The sequence below is a fragment of the Eleutherodactylus coqui genome, chromosome 12 (assembly GCF_035609145.1).
Source record: "Eleutherodactylus coqui strain aEleCoq1 chromosome 12, aEleCoq1.hap1, whole genome shotgun sequence".
NCBI lineage: Eukaryota > Metazoa > Chordata > Amphibia > Anura > Eleutherodactylidae > Eleutherodactylus > Eleutherodactylus coqui.
In genome coordinates, this window is record NC_089848.1 from 102770513 (window position 1) to 102788088 (window position 17576).

The following is a 17576-nucleotide window of genomic DNA, read 5'->3' on the forward strand; positions in this document are numbered from 1 at the left end:
CTCGTTGGAGTGCCACGGCCCCTTCAATCAGCTGATCGCGGGGGTCTCAAGCAGCGGATCCCCACCAACCGACTACTGATGACCTATCCCGAGGACAGATCATCAACTGTAATTGCCCGAAAATCCCCTTAAAGGGGTTTATTGCAACTAGGATATTGATTACCTACACTCAGGCTGAGGAGTCACCAATATCATATCGCGGGGTCCGCCGCCAATCAGCTGAGGTTGTAAAACTCGGATGAGTGCCGAAGTCTCTTCTTAGACCTGTGACGTCATGTTAATTCGTCACAGGGCCTCTGTGCCCCTCAGTGCTATTCAAGTGAATGGGACTGTGCTGCTATACCGGGCATCACTGCTAGGAAATGATTGGCGCTGTGCCTGGCATACAGTGAAGAGGCTGCAGTGCCCACCCAAGCACCATGGCTCCTTCGAATGGCTGATCGGTGGTGGCGGATCCCACCGATATGATATTGATGACCTATGCCCAATGATAGCTCTTCAATATCCTAGTCCTGGAAAGCGACAGTCTGGTGCTGGACAACCAAAGATGTCCGAACTACTTCTCTGGCCACCTGATGCGCGCTGGCAGATCAGAGCAGCATGTAGAGCCTCAGACTCCCGAGGTATACCAATACACCGTGAGTAAAGAAGCAGTTCAGCCATATTTGTTTCTCCAGGCCGCTTTAAGTCCAGGGTCAGAAGATAATATCTGTGATTGAAGTCATCTTTCAACTGGATTAACTCTCAAACCTGGATTACTCAGATGGGTGCGCCCATCAGACCGCACATGGACGCCGTTCGAGGTTTATACATCACCCAACGTTACATGTGCTATTCTAATCAGTATAGGAATGTAGTTTTTTTTTCCTACAAGGACCAACAGTTAATTAGGGCATAAGGTCCTAATTAGCCATTATGGGGTCCGTGTGTTATCGGCTGAACACACGGATGGAATATGGATGTTAACCCTTTCCAATCCACTGTCTGACATCTTCCTACATTCTGATTGAAGCTTGTACAGCTCCAATGTTAGAAGACGCCCGACAGGGTATTCTTACCGTCTATTGCCAGCCACTCCACTGTTAGAGCCTCTCTGGCATACACACACTGGCTATAGCCAGCAGATGGCACTGTTGTATAACAGCAAAAAGAGAAAGCCTTTTAGGAAACCCTGAATCCAAAATTGGATTGGAGAGGGTTAATTATGCTCAAGTGAATAAGGCCTGAAAGTAGTTGAAATTTAATCAGCTGACCAGAACATGGGCCCGTTCATTTTGTCCCATACGGTGGTGGGCAAAACTAAAGGCTGGGCCACGGAAAAGTATCCCAACACCACACTCTTCTGAAAGCGGTCTGCAAGAAAAATCTGTCTTTGTTGCCTGTAGCAACCAATTACAGCGCAGCTTCCATTTTACATCAGCGGTATATGAAATGAAATCTGCGTTGTGATAAATAGCTATGGGCGTCAAAGACAGATTTTTTTGTTAACCGCGTTCAGAGGAGTGTGGTGTCGGGATACTTTTCTGTGGCCACGCTGTATTTAGACAGTCACATAATTTTCAGACTTTCGCCCCTGTACACCACGACAATGAACCTGTAGACACTTTACTAGACTTTCAGCATTCATTTACTGCATTCTCCATCTAGGAATTAGAGGCAGTTATTATACAGTCCCTGGATTTTCCACTTTTAATCCAGCTGCTCTACCATCATGTATGTGGGGTATCGGATGCATGCCCCCTATGGCAAGCACCGTCCATGCACTGCAGTAGCAGGAAGGGTCTCATACATGTCATGAAATGTAGGAAAGGAAGACAATGCTTCCCCATAACTCGGTTATCATCCTTCATGGGCAAAGCTCTGTGCAGGTTAATAATGTAGCATCCAGAACATATCACCTACCCATAGAGGCGGCGATAAGCCAATATCCAGTCAATTAGTTCCCAAGGAGCTGACATTATGCTGCAGGCACTGAAGATTCCTGCTGTCTGCTCACTATTAATGGGAATGTGTCACCTATAGACTTTTACTAATTAAAATCAGATGTAAGACCCTAAAAGTGGTTCCCCCCTTGGCCTATAAAAGGCTCTCGGAGGCTCCTTGTGTGTAGTGACCTCTTCTTCCGCTTGTGTAGAGCTTGTTGACCACTAGACGCCTCAAAGACGCAGAGAAGTTATTTTACCCCGTTACCAGAGTCTGAGAGGGGCGCATTATTGGGATGTGAGAAGCTGGATGATCGTAGTGACAAATAGGGCTTCAAAGAGGCATTCCAGCAGGGTAATGCTCGGCCGCACACACAAGGGGGTCACAGGAGCCCCCACAACATTGTCACACTTCTGTGGCTGCCTGGTTGCCAGATTTATTGCCAACAGAACTTAAATGGGACCATCTGGGACGCCAACTTCAACAGCCTATGGGGTATGCACAATCTACAGGCTTAGTTACAGTAAATGTAGAGCAATATGCTGCAGGATACCATATGGAACCTGTATACCTCCATGCCCGCCCGTGTCACATCTTGTATTCAAGCTGGATGCGGTTCAAAAGGGTACTAGAACCTCCATGCCCGCACGTATCACATCTTGTATCCAAGCTAGAGGCGACCCAACAGGGTACTAGAGCTTCTATACCCACCTATATGACATTGTGTATCCAAGCTAGAGGCGGTACAGCAGGGTACTAGAGCCTCCATGCCCACCTGTATCACATCTTGTATCCAAGCTAGAGGTGGAACAATAGGGTACTAGAGCCTCCATGCCCGCCTGTATCACATCTTGTATCCAAGCTAGAGGTGGAACAATAGGGTACTAGAGCCTCCATGCCTGCCTGTAGCACATCATGTATCCAAGCTAGAGGTGGTACAACAGGGTACTAGAGCCTCCATGCCCCATTGTCACATCTTGTATCCAAGCTAGAGGTGGTACAACAGTGTACTAGAGCCTCCATGCCCCCTTGTCACATCTTGTATCCCAGCTAGAGGTGGTACAACAGGGTACTAGAGCCTCCCTTCAACGGGTCAGTTCTCCACACTAGATGGTCCATTTGCTCTGATGCTGTAAATCACTTACTTATAACAACGTTACGATCACACAGAGGAAGTTTTATTTGAATCAAACTCCTCCTTTTAGGGAATTATTCTAACAGGGAGTATATTAGGCTTAGTCGTCTGTGTGAAAACTGCATCATTTTAGGATTTTTTTAAAATATATATAGATTGGGACATTGAGGTTTTTGGTTTTTTTTTTAACTTTCAAATAAAAAAATTCTTTAAAAATATGCTTAACCAAACTTGGTCATTTTCTGATGACACATTCCCTTTAAAAATGCCCAGATTGCATTTGATCGACAACTATTTCTGCCAACTTATCTCCCGTGAGAGCAAAAGGATCGGCCATGTCAAAATCCACTAAACCCGACCCTTCTTTCCCCATTGTAGGAGAGTTGGCACACCCCAACACGCATTAGATGGCAGTCCGGTCCCGCCAAAATTGGTTGGTTCAACTGACCTTCATCTAATGCGTATGGCCACGTTTACATCTGCTTTGGTGCCTTAACCACTGTGGGTGGATGATAGCCCATCTGGCATAGTCATGTCCGGCTGCCTGTTACTTGATGTAAGATTCTGCATGTCTTATACATCATCTCATTAAACATAAGTGCTTTGAGTCACCCTTTAAGATCCAACAGGGTTTAACTGGATTGTTTTACCTTTTTAGCTTTGCCAACAGCAGACTTCTTCAAGCCATCGTGGTTTAGTTCTAATGGATTATTCTTATAACATGGAAAAATGAACACACGCAGGGTTAATAAACCAAGCTATGGAGGATGCCGGAGCAGGTTAACCACAGGACGACAGGGGCACAGGAGGGAAAACAGACTCAGGGAAAGTACATATTGACACAAGACAACAGGAGAGAGTTGATCCAAAGGCAGCAACAGCAAACCAAGGACACAATGGTATCTCCGCTCACGTCACTGTAAGGTGCAGCAGAAAAATGGTTAATGTTTCACAACCGGACTTAACATGGTAAAAAGCAGGGACCACAGGCTTCTCACTCTGAAGTTCACATGGCGGAATCCGCGTACGACTTTTCTGCGAATATTCCACCTTTAAATCCCTCGCGGATGTCTACAACGGATTTGGCTTTGAGTATACCGCGGATCACCATGCGGATTTAGCCTTTACAATGTAAAAACCTGCATGCAGATTTTCAGACGCCGATTCCGCATCAAGAGGTGATGCAACTTTTTTTTTATTTCGGCACTCAAATTTCAAAAGGGAAACAAACTGAACCATTCCTTTTGTTCTACGGTCCGTGCCTCCATGACATAGAAATTGCCCTTTAAAAACATCCCCCGCCATGTGCTGATCAAGTGCAAACACTTCAATGAATGTCACGCGGCTTAGGAATCGCCCGAGTTTTCTCCTCTTCCTTGTGCTTTAATCCTGCCCATTTGCAATTGATTGACATCTCCGGCTTCCTCTGGAGGTACTGACGTCACGGACATGAGCCAATCCTAAAAGGTGCGGCACACGTGTCATGTCTGAAACACATAGCTGAACATACTGGACCTTTCAGACATGGTACATGCGCCGCACTTTCAGGGTCTGCAGTAGACATCAGTGTTTCTAGAGACTGTACTTCAACCCCGCTCATCTGCAGTGGATTGACGACTCCAGTTTCCTTTGGCTGGTGACATTACGCACGTACACGATGATCCCGACAGTGCGGTGCACATAACATGTCAGGAAAGCGCAATATCTTCAACTCAAGGGACGCTGTGCATTCCTGACATGCCGCAGTTTCAGGATTGGCGCATGTATGAGAGGTCAGCATCCCCAGCCAAAGGAATCTGCAAATGTCAATCAACTGTAAGTGGGTAGCGTTGAAGCACAGCAAGGGGGAGAGCGCGCCAATGATTCCGAAGCAGTGTACCGCCCATCTATACCTAATTAACATATGACATAGGATGTTTGTAAATGGCGTATTTCTGGCTACAGACCATAAAGCAAAAAAGTACGGTTTAGTTTTTCTACATCTCTCCATCTATGGCTAGCACTGGCATATGGGGGAATAGGAATCACAATTACAAGTTACACCCTATCCACAAGAGATAAGGGACAACTTGGCGATCAGTGGTGGTCTCACCGCTATGACTCCCACCAATCTCGAAAACAGGACTCCTGTGTCCCACTCTACCTTTCACTTCTTCCCTCGCAGTGACATCACTGTGAATCGAGCGCTGGCCAAGCATGCTCAGTCGGCACTCCACTCATTTCAATAGGGTGACAGAAATACCCCAGGGGGTCCTACTGAAGTGAATGGAGCGCTAGAGCGACCAGTGCTCCCTTTACCTCCTTATAATGGAGGGGGGTGTAGTAACCCCGCCGAGGAAGGAGAACGTGGGACCTTAGTTCTTGAGAACGACGGGTCTCAACGGTGAAACCCCCACCGATCAGCAAGCTATCCCTTATCGTATGGGTAGGGAATACCTTGTGATTGTGGTACAACCCCTATAAATGGCACCATGATGGAATTGCTGTCTGTACGTAACAGTCATACAGCTAGGCTTTGTTTGCCCACCCTTCACAATTTTTTTTTTCTTTCTAGACAGATCCCAGATGAGAACATAGGACATAAATGGACAATGACTTAGTCTCAAATCGTATCTAATATTATTAATTGCATTGCCGACATGCTGAAAAACATGCACTGCAGATACACATGCATGTCTATTGCAGCACTCGGCGGCCGCCACCGGGAAACTCACAAATAACGTTCTACACACGGAGGAGGTGTTTTCACAAAAGATCAGTCCAGAAGCTTTCCTCTCTTTTAAGTAGCCACAACCCAAATGCCCCTCGTAGATACTCTTGGAAGATGAGAATGAGGCAAGGAAGCAGAAGAGTAACCAAAGCGAAGCGAAACATAATAATGATACAATAAAGCAGATGAGCAAACAATGGTGAGGGGGGGGGGGGGGGGGGGGAGAGAGACGGCACAAATAATACAGTTGGAGGAATGGAGATGGAACACGATGAACTGAAGAGAACGAACTAAAAAGGGTGATTAAACGTTAATGACAAATGACACAGAAAGGTGAAGCGTCAATGAAAATCAAATCTGGTCGTCTCCTACTTTCATGGGGTTATTTAGAGACAGTAAATGCGATTTCTGGTTTCTACAGGACGACTAGCTGATTGCTGGGGGTCCCATTTTTAGGACTCCAACGGATCATGAGAACGGGGTCTCAGTTGGACCTCGAATGAATGAAGCACATGGCAGGCAGGCAGGAACACTACGCTCCATTCATTTCAAGGAGAGCACTTGAGACTCCCGAGTCAATCACTGGGAAATCTTTAGCGCTCTCACTGAAATGAATGGAGCAGTGTGCCTCCCTGACCTGCGCTTCATTCATTCGGGGTGCGACTAGGACCCGTTCTCATGATCAGCGGGGGTCCCAGTAATTGGACCCCCAATCAGCTAGTTATCCCCTACCTGGATAGGGAATAACTTGTAGGAACTGGAAAACCGCTTTCAGGACTGTTACAATGACAGTGTATCCACCACATCCGTTGGCATAGTGGTTTGTATTACCAGCCCAGGGTTGACACCTGACTAGAGATGAGCGAGTATACTCGCTAAGGCACATTACTCGAGCGAGTAGTGCCTTAGCCGAGTATCTCCCCGCTCGTCTCTAAAGATTCGGGGCCGACGCGGGTGACAGGCGAGTTGCGGCGGGGAGCGGAGGCGGGGGGGGGGGGGGGGGGGGGGGGGAGAGATCTCCCCTCCGTTCCTCCCCGCTCTCCCCCGCCGCACCCTGTTCCCCGCCGGCCCCCGAATCTTTAGAGACGAGCGGGGAGATACTCGGCTAAGGCACTACTCGCTCGAGTAATGTGCCGTAGCGAGTATACTCGCTCATCTCTACACCTGACCCATAGAGGGAATCCTGCAGAACGATTTCATCACCTAGTGGAATCTACGCAGTTCTGGCGGCCAAAGGACGTCCAACGCGACACTAGATGGGGGTCTAATAAAGTGCTTGATGCAGTGTATATGTTTCACTCCTTTCAGCTAACTTGCATGCCTGTTCCGTTATTACTCTGTCTCACTTGCAATCTGGCTTGTATCCTAAATAACAGCTATTGTCCTTGTACTAGGATCATGAATAGTTGATGCTCGGCCTGTATACAACACAGTATTATAATAAGAGGATTAGAATCCGGCCCTGAAACCCTACACTAGATAGAAACGCTCCCTACAATTAAACTCAACTACTACTATGTCCTGCATTTACTATGGACACTTCCATAATTACATCAATGTGTATATAGGGCCTTATTTATTACAATTGCCTAATAGTAAGTCTGCCCTTGTTGCCCATAATAACCAATCACAGTATAGCTTTCATTTGACCTCAACGGTATAAGAAATGAAAGCTGCGCTGTGATTGGTTGCGATGGTCGACAGACAGATGGAGGGTGCATTCCCATGAACGTATATCGGCTCGGTTTTCACACCGAGCCGATATACGTTTTCTTCGTGTGCGGGGGGGGGGGGAGAGACGCAGGAACTGAGCTCCCGCCCCCTCTCTGCCTCCTCTCCACCCCTCTGCACTATTGGCAATGAAAGGAGGCCGGGGGGGGGGGGGGCTAAGTTCCAAGAACTAGCCCCGCCCCTGCCCCACCTCTCCCCATTGCAAATAGTGCAGAGGGGCGGAGAGGAGGCAGAGAGGGGGCGGGAGCTCAGTTCCTGCTCCTGGCTCTTCCATCCTCCCCCCCCCCCCCCCTGCACACGAGGACAACGTATATCGGCTCGGCGTGAAAACCGAGCCGATATACGTTCGTGGGAATGCAGCCTTACTGCTAGACAGTTTTGATAAATGAGGCAAAATAGGTCGTAATTAGAAACACATGTGAACTAATTTCTTCTAACATCCTGCATTTAAACCATGCGATATACTCCCGACTGAAGCAAAGGGCCCTTATAGAAAACGATTATTGTTGGGAGAGAAAAAAAGTTGGATCGTGCGAATTTTAACGATAATCATTCTGCATGAACGCGGCCAATGATAATTTGTTCGTTTATCGTTCATTGTTTAATTTATGCAGACATAAAAATCCTCATTCTGCCGTTTGCAAGTCGTTACATCTAAAAAGGGATCAGTCGTTCCTATTCACTTGTGCAGTCCCCTGATTGACCAATAGTTGAATGAATGGCGAAAAATGTAACCGTTTATCTCCGTGTGTAAATGGGCGCCATTTAAAGCAAATAATTCTGCCATTGTTTCCTTGTTCAAACGATTTCTTGCTCCGTCTAAAGAGATCCTAAGAAATGATTATTTCAAGAATGGAGACCAAAACTAGGTGACAAGCCAATATCCGGGGACGGATGGTACTTACAGGCAAGTTTCTGGCTGAATCCAGGTACAGTATAAGCAGCGCCGCAGAAAGGCCGTCGTCTGCCTGGTCTTTGTCAGCTTTAATGCTGGTCAGGACCTACGTGATACAAAAAGGTCAGATTAGGGATCTTATACTTATTAGATATACTGATACTTCATCTACTTTAGACAAAACCATATACGCGCCCTTCTTGGATGTGGCTGTAGTTGTAAGGGCTTATGTTGACCGATTCAGAGTCTATATGGCAGACTATGGACTCTGTTGTGTGCAGACATACTTACATAGAGTCTGACTGTCTGTACACGACTATGGAGGCATCAATCTCGTGTGAGCTGCAGTTAACAGCATTTGATAGATGCTGCTCAGCAACCTAACAGGCCATAGACACAATGGGCAGGAGGAGACCCATTGACTTCTATTGAAGAGTCTGGTGGACATAGTCTTGTGACCTGTGCAAGGAGGTAAGCTGTGACCTCACCTGTTGTAAATGGTGGATCGGATTTTATCTATATATAGAGGTGTCACCGGTTATTATAATGCTGTCTGTGATAAGATGAAGGCTGAGATGCCTACTCTATAGAATAGTGTTAGACTATTATTAGGTTTAGTGGACAGTGTGGGAACTGCAGGACTATAGATTTTTTTTTTTTAATATAGATTGGGAGTTCAAAAAGTTTTTAAAAATTACCAAAAAAATTGCAATATAAAAATATGATTTATACAAGAGGTCATTTTCTGATGACACGTATATTCCCTTTGAAAGGGATTGTGCCAACACCACAACCCATGACGAGATGCCCGATTAGGACATGTGAAAGTCTCAGAGCAGAGGCTCCTGCTTTGGACACCCCAGAACAGAGAGTTGCTCAGTAAGATTGGTTTCCATTCTGATGGATCTTCTGCCGTCTTGTAATACTATATGTCCCCTGCAGCGGCTTTCCCGGGCAAAATCGGCTGATCACCAGGAAGGCTGACAACAGAACCCAGGGCGATCAGCTGCTTGCCTTAGGCCCTGCATCCTTGAAGACGTCGTGTATCTTGGCACAACCCTTTAAGTTTCCTGTACGGTGTTACATACCTGGTCCAGGTTCTCAGCCGTGGACTTTGGAGAAAGCCACTCCAGCTTTAAATGGAGTTTTCCAGACTTCGCTTCATCGAGATCGAACCACTATAAAGAGAGAAATCAATAAAGTCACACTTCTGTATTTTTATGATGATGTTGGATTAATTCACAAGGTCTAATCCTTTTTAAAGGGCCATAATCCAAATCAGGGAATCATCTTTAGTCATCATCATTTCCATCATGATTTTCTTTTGGTTAACTTTAGTCCATCTGCTATACTGATGCCCTTACATTGTGCCAATCACTACACCAATGCCTCACACTTTACCAGTCACTGTGCACTATAGAATACCATTCATACTGCTCAGCCTCATCCATAAAGCTCTCCACACTGCTGCACCGTCATATCTCCTCAGTCATCTCTGTCTACCTCCCTACCCGTGCTCTCCGTTCTGCTAAACATCATAGGTTAAGTTCCTCCATAATCCGAACCTCCCATTGCCATCTCTAAGACTTCACCCGTGCTGCATCCATTCTCTGGAAAGCGCTACCCCGGGCAATCAGGTTAATCTCCAACACCTACAGTTTTACATGCGTTCTAAAAACACATCTCTTTAGGAAAGCCCATCATATCTTTTAATCTAGCTCTTTTCCATTGAACTCTACACTTTCCCTCAGAACCTGACCCCCTTCATCCCACAGTATAGGCAACACCCCATACCTGCACATACACAGATACCAGCTGCTGATGGCTTATACAGGTTTCTGTATACTACCCTGCTTAGATAAAGAATGGCCGAACCATTGCAAAGAGCAAGCACTGCTACCTTTTGTGTCACCTCTACCTCCTCATAGATTGTAAGCTCTTGTGTCACCCAAATTCCCTTATAGACTGTAAGCTCTTGTGTTCAGCACCCTCATCCCTATTACCTCAGTCCTGGAGGTAGATTACATGCGTTTCTGCAATATGTACACATCTCTACATATGGTGAGTATACCACACTGCTACTTACCTCATCTACAACTTTTTCCTTCTCCAGTTCAGCCAGATCAATCAAAAGACTAAAAGAAAAACAGAAGTTTTACACGTCTGGAGTGAAAAGAATATGCGCTTCTATCTTATCTGTGAGACAGTGGTAAATATTGCAGGCGATATGACCCTAAGGCCTCATGTCCACGGGCAAATTAACAATTTAAATCTGCAGAGTTTTTCCTGCACGCGGATCTGCCCCCCATCGGGATGCATTGAAGCCTATGGAAGCCGCCCTGATCCGCAGGAGACCCGCGCCTGAATTAAACTCACCTGCTCCGGGTGATGCAGGTCTTCCTTCCTTTGCGGCCGGAAACTTCTTTCTTTGGCCCGGCGGATGTGCCCAGCGCATGCGCGTAGCACGCAGCCGGCGTGCCAAGCACATCCGCCGGCCCGCAGAAAGAAGATCCGGCCACGAAGGAAGGAAGACACGCATGGCCCGCAGCAGGTGAGTTTATTCTTATTTTCAGCCCTCATGTCTGCGGGGCAGGAGGGACCCGCTGCAGATTCTCCATGGAGAATCCATAGCGGACCTGAATTTCCCCGTGGACATGAGGCCTAAGAGACTATTTATGTTCCGTCTTGTTAAAATGGGCATTGGAATCCGTCCAGATGGCACCTTAGGATAGGACCCCTCAACGGGGTAAAGACGCCATGTGAATATAGTTTAAGGCTACCTGTTTCATTTCTATAATGTCACCTTTGCTATAAAGAACAATATATAGCAGAAGTAAATCAGACACTCACTTGCCCAAGAAATCATCTTTATCTGTGTCTTCATCAAAGAGCTCTATCTCCAGTTCCTGGCCCGGGTGCTCATAAATTAAAGCCTGTAGATAGGAAATAGTGAGTAAATGGTCAAACAAAAGTACAGCACTGTAACAGGTATCCGCCAACAAGTTAACCTCTGTGGAACTACTGTAACTTGTGACACACCGGTCAGAGCATTTATGACAATGATGTCATATTACATCATCACAGGTATAAAACACAACTACCCAATCTCCAGAGGTAACAGAATTGCCCTGCGGTTCAGCGATCACAATAATTTTTCATGTAATTACATGATTTGCAATTTATTCTTTGTGCGCCACACCCAGGTCCTAAAATGTTAGAGGCTAACAGCATTGATAGTAATTGTTATGAAGAGGAATGGTAATGCCGTTTCATCATCATCTCCTGTCTTCTAGTTTGTTGCTGGAGCAATTGCTATTTACCTCTCACACAGCTGATGCATTATTATGGGTCAGCTGACCACACTGCTGCAATTCAGCCTCCTCTGTAATAAAGTTTCTGATTGGTTAGCCTCTGTTTATTCCTGGCTTCTGCAATGTGTTGCTGGTTATAGTGTATGCTATGTGCATTTAAATCCAGTATTTCTTGTATTCTTCTAGTATCTTCTTCGTAGTCTAGCCTGTTTTTCTGTTACTATAGTTTTGTTTCTGCAGTTATTTCTAGAGGTGTCTGCCACCGTTTATTTTCTCCTAAATACTTATAAAAGGGGGGAAATGGGAGAGACAACTGTCACTTCAAGAAGTGTTGGGCCGATAGCCATCTAATGTGTACCGGCAGCTATAGTCACAACCTTGTGCACTCTGTGTTGTCTTGGGTAATGTACAAAAGAATAATCTACTACCCTGAGGTAGACACTCCACATCACAGCCAGCGTGCTCCATTGGAGATAGCAATAAGGGCTCTAAGGGTTTTCTTTTATTGCTTAAATGGCATAGCCAAGAATAAAATAGCAGCACAGGTTTAGTAAGATCTAGCATTTTACGGTGCATCATTTGCAAAAACCTGACATCAAACAACTGCCAATACTCTAAGCCTAAAGCTGTGTACTTCCCTGTATATCTTTATAACAAGCTAAGCCATATGTTCACTCATTAAAAACACAGGATAAAACAAGCAAATCCGTTCTGAGTGCTGGTGAGGACTTCTCAGGTCTGCGTGTTCACAGCGAGGAGCGGCCACCGCCGGCGGTTCCTCACCTCATACACTTCATTCCACTTGGGGTTTAGATTCTCTTTGATGACTTTACTCTGGAACACCTGATTGCCGACCCTGATAACGCCATACGGGTCCGACTTCCCTTTCACAAGTCCTTTCATGTAGGTGTCCTTCCACATCAAATCCTGAGCTTCAGTAAAATGGATCCTCAACACTCCCTGTTAAACACGAGTCAGAAAATATGTTGAATAATAAGGATGAAGGTAAGTTTAAAGTGGTCATTTTCTGCTCATCATTACTCCACTTTGCTCAACCTGGCAGGAAGGGGTCATCGATTCATGCCGCCCGAGTCAAATTCTGACCTTCCCATCAGCACAGTGCAACAAAATTCTGGATTCATCTGACCAGGTGATCTTTTTTTCCTACTTAGTGATACAATTTTTGCACTTTTTGGCCTTGTTTTTCTTAGGGCTTATTCAGACGACCGTATATCGGCTGGGTTTTCACGCTGAGCCGATATACGTCGTCCTCATCTGAGGGGGGGGGGGGATGGAAGAGCCAGGAGGAGGAACTGAGCTCCCGCCCCCTCTCCACCCCTTGCCACTATTTGCAGTAGGAGGGGCAGGGCAGAGCCAAGTTATGCCACTTAGCTCCGCCCTCGTCCCACCCTCCCATTGCAAATAGTGGCGAGGGGCGGGAGCTCCGTTTCTGCTCCTGGCTCTTCCATCCTCCTCCCCCCTGCAGACAAGGACACCATATATTGGCTCAGCGTGAAAATGCAGCCGATATACGGTCATCTGAATAAGCCCTTAGACAGCAATGGCATTGGAGCTACTCCCCGCCAGCTCTTCCCTGTCCGATCAGCTAGATTGACGGGTCTCACCTTCTAGGCAAATAGGAAGAAACCTGTCGGTTTGCTGCTGATTTTCAAAAGCAGATAGTCAACAGCAAATTTGCAGCACAAAATCTGCACCACTTGGTGTGGATTTTACCCCCTCCTTTAAAGAGGTGGCATCCACCCTGAAAACATGCAGCATAAATGACTTATTGCAGATTTACAATCTAATCTGCAACTTACGTCAATTCTGCTGCAGGTTTTGCGTGGAATTTTTCTGCACCACGTGGATGATGTTTTTTTTAAATCTCATCCACATAGCCAGTACTGTAGAGTAAATCCACAGCATGTCTGCCCCGTATAGATGAACCCTAACAGAAGACATGTCTCCATTGCCCATAGTGACCGGTCAAAGCGCTGCTTTCATTTTTCAAAGGCAGAATACAAAAAGAAAGCTGCATTGTTTGGTTGCTAGGGGCAACAAGGACAGGTTGCTAAATCTCCCCCCATATGCTTTTTACCTTGTCCACTTACCTTGGGAATAGGGAAGCGCAGCTGTGCGATCTTCAGGTCACTTACAAGAGGAACAGTGATGCGATTCGGAAGAACCAAGTAGTTGGAGATGATATCCAAAATTATAGTATCAGAGACTCCACTGTTAAGAAGAAGAGAAAAAAAGTTTACTTGTGTTCTGGAGTTTTGGAAAGAAATACTTTCTTGGGTATCAGGTTCATAGGGACATTAATTCATTGTAAGGGAAGAAAACAGCTTGTACACTGAATATTAAAGAAAACAGTTTCCATTCACTGACAGGAAGCATCTATATTGAAATTAGCGAGGAGATGAAACTAGGTATATATAAAAAGTTACAGAAGTTTTAACTATTTAAAAATAAGCTTTATGTGCAAATAAGTCTTTAAAGGGGCTGTCAAGTTGTAAACTATTCATGGCTTGTCCTCAGCATAGGTCATCAGTAGTAGATCGGAAGGGGTCTAATGCCCGAGTCCCCCGCTGATCAGCTGTTCTCTGTGCTGTGATAATATACTGAACGGATTTCTGAAGGAAGCAGACAGCTCCGTTCCCACTGCAGTGGCCAGGCTTGGTATTACAGACCAAGTTCCCATTGAAATGAATGTATGTAATACCAAGCCTGGCCACTGCAGCCGGAACAGAGCTGTCTGCTTCCTGCCCAAATCAGTTTAGTATATGATCACAGCACAGAGAACAGCTGATCTGTGGGGGTCTCAGGCACAGTACACCAATAGTAGATCAGTATGGGTCCAATCTTGAGGATAGGCCTTCAAGAGTTTACAACTGGACAACCCCTTTAAGTGTCCGTAAGAAGTGAATCAACTGGTAACATAGAATGATATTGAGAACACAATGACAGCATGAATGCTCAGCGATATCCCCAATCTAGTATAATGAATTTGTACCTTGCTCTCTATTCACAAATTAAAAGAAGTGGCCACCTTTAGGAATGTATGGGAATGGTGGCTTTGCATTACTTACTAATAGGGTCTTTTAACCCGATGTCCTTAGTTGTCAAGTTATGCCCCATCTCAACAGCGCCTTCGTGTACAAGGTGGCCACTTATAGAGAGGCATGTAACACAGTGCACTCGTTCCCGAAGACCAGTAGCTGCGCAGATGCTGATGGCAGAGCACTGTCTTTCAATGAAGATGGTAGGACGATGTTTTGGCGACATGCCCCTCCAGAAGCTGCCATCTCATGGATGGGAGCGCCAGCCAGTTACTGGCAAAGTTGATCTAGGTGTGCCAAGCTCTACCATGCTGGGGCTATGCAGGGTACGTTTGTGGTGCACAGTATATAACAAGTTAACTTACAATAGTTTATTCATGATGCAATGTAGAAACTACTAGATAATTACTTTTTTGGCACACATCGCTTTTTTGCTTTTGGTGGCAGCAGTGACTTACGACTTCCACTAGGTGGCAGTGCAAAGACTAGAATGACTGTTCCATACCTTTTAATGAGATTATCAGCTACCATACAGCAATTAGAGGCTAATTAATCAGACATCACCTTAATTTAACCCCGTTTCTGATTATTAATCATTGTACGTTTTAAATCCAAAGTACGAGTTTTAATGATCCCTGAAATGACTCGGAGGATGAGGCGCACTTACTTCAGACCGGGAATATCCAACATATTGGTCAGTCCGGTCCAGTTGATATCCAAGAGCTAAAAGGGAAAAGAAACATTTAATGTAACTGTCCAAAAACCAGAAATGTAAGAGAATCGCTCTAACAAAACCTATAGATTCAGTATATCAGCACTGCTAATATATAGACTTGGGACACATAATGGCGGCCGGCGCTGCGCATCATGTAGATATAACGGAAAATGCTGCACGGATGAGCCCAGCAGAGCTGGAGGGATAAAAGAACAAGCCAGCAACTCATCTGCAGGACGGAGGGGGAAGTGCTGATCAATCCCAGGGAGAAAACCTAATTTCTAGAAACCTTGCAAGGAGCCGTGTAGGAGCCTTCGGCCGGCTCCCACGACCTTACGCTCATTGTGTAATACACGCGCAGGTTTTGCGTACGTAATACGCAGTAGCAATCTCCAATACACTTTCACTGCGATGCTCACATGAAATACCCACGCAAATAACAAAAAATGGCGTCATGTTCCATCTTGATGTGTATTACGGGCGCATAACACCAAGATAGTGTATGGGGCTTGGCGGCGAGCAGCAAGTACACGGTCGTGTAAGCCGGCCTGAGGCCCCTATCAAACAGGCGCCTTTTACTGCGATTAGCGCGACACAATTGCGGTATAACACATCACAAGCGTCCGATCACAACGCTGGATGGCGCTTTGCAGCGCCACGATTTTTGAGCGCCGTCTGGTCTATTTTTCAGCGTTTAGCGCAGCTCGTCACCCGTCACAATGATGGGGTGAGCTAAAACACGCTGTTGGTCACAGAGGGCAACGGACGGAAACAAGAGTAAAGTCGCAGCAAAGTGCCGCGCCCCCGTGTGAGAAGACCCCAAGACCGAGCGACGCCTGCTTCCACGGGCCAATAATTGGTTTTTAGTTCTGCCACAAACATAGCGACTCCAACAAGCGCGTTATCTCTTGCTCAGCGCCCGGTCGGCGGCCGCTTGTAGACGGGGTGACTATTGCCTGAATTTGCTGTTTCTAGCTATTATTTGGGCGACAATCACCCCGTGTGACAAAGAGCATCACCGTAATAACCCCCATAAGGCCTCAGTCCCACGGCCGTACTGCGAGGAGCACCTGAGAAGCCACCAGTGGGCCGGCCGATCTCCAGGGACTGCGCTAGTCTCATTTATGAATAAGGACCACAATGGGTCATATGGCGATTTTTTTATATTTTCCTGGGCCGCGGTTCCATGTGAGAAGACGCTCAGGTGTGTACATCCCCCCATAGCCTAATAAGGAAGATGGATATTATTTGCATATTACCCAGAGGAGCATGCATGGCCTTACAAGTCTCCTCACTCACCTTCTTGGTGCTCTCCCTAAGGAGTGAGGTTATGAACACTGCTGTCCAAGAAACACACAGAGAATACGGCTACCTGAATAAGGCTTCATACACACAGGTGACATTGGGCTGGCCGGCGGAGGGATATGATCACTGTGAAAGCCAAGAGGGCTCTGCTATGCCGTTTCTGTGAACTTCCATAGAAGTCAATGGGAGTTAGGGGCTCTTCAGACGGGACGACGTGTCGCACAACAGATACCAGACAGGACTATATATATAAAATCGCTCCTGTGCTTTTATGGAGGAACGATCTTCAGTAAATGGAGGCGGAGCGGGCCGGGGATCATTCCTGCCACCCCAACTCCATAAGTGTAAAGGCACTTTAACCCTTTCCAATCCACTGTCTGACCTCTGAAGACATTATGATTTAAGGCTGTACAGCTCCGATGTTGGAAGACGTCTGTCTGGGTTCTCTTACTGTATATTGCCAGCCTCTCTGCTGTTGGAGCCTATCCAATGTGTCACCTCATGCAGTACTGGCTTTAGCCAGCAGATAGCGCCATTGTATAACAGTAGAAAAAAAGAGTAAGCCCCCTAGGAAAACCAGGCTACAAATTGGATTGGAAAGGGTTAAGTGAACGACTGCCTGTTTATATGGAACGATGCGCCGTTCAGCTTCCGCATGCAGAAACTAAACGACTTCTCGTTCAGTCGGGAAATGAATCTACATTAAACAAAAATCTTTAAAATTGTCGCTGGATCGCGGAAATCCGAACAATAATCGTTCCGTGTAAAAGCACCGCGTGCCCCGTTTCTTAG

The 17576-nt window shown here is 46.2% G+C and overlaps 1 protein-coding gene across 3 annotated transcripts in view; it reads right to left on the reverse strand.

Annotated features, from left to right (window-relative positions):
• ESYT2 (extended synaptotagmin 2) overlaps positions 1–17576 on the reverse strand; it is a 98422-nt gene that overhangs the window by 19899 nt on the left and 60947 nt on the right. For 2 of the 3 annotated variants that reach the window (XM_066585351.1, XM_066585350.1), the window contains exons 7-14: positions 15432–15487; positions 13817–13937; positions 12489–12665; positions 11245–11327; positions 10481–10529; positions 9483–9572; positions 8405–8500; positions 3709–3771 (exon numbers count right to left, since the gene is read on the reverse strand). In XM_066585351.1, the coding sequence (XP_066441448.1) occupies positions 3709–3771; positions 8405–8500; positions 9483–9572; positions 10481–10529; positions 11245–11327; positions 12489–12665; positions 13817–13937; positions 15432–15487 (735 nt within the window). The remainder of the gene's footprint in view (positions 1–3708; positions 3772–8404; positions 8501–9482; positions 9573–10480; positions 10530–11244; positions 11328–12488; positions 12666–13816; positions 13938–15431; positions 15488–17576) is intronic. The other variant, XM_066585352.1, reaches the window with a different exon arrangement.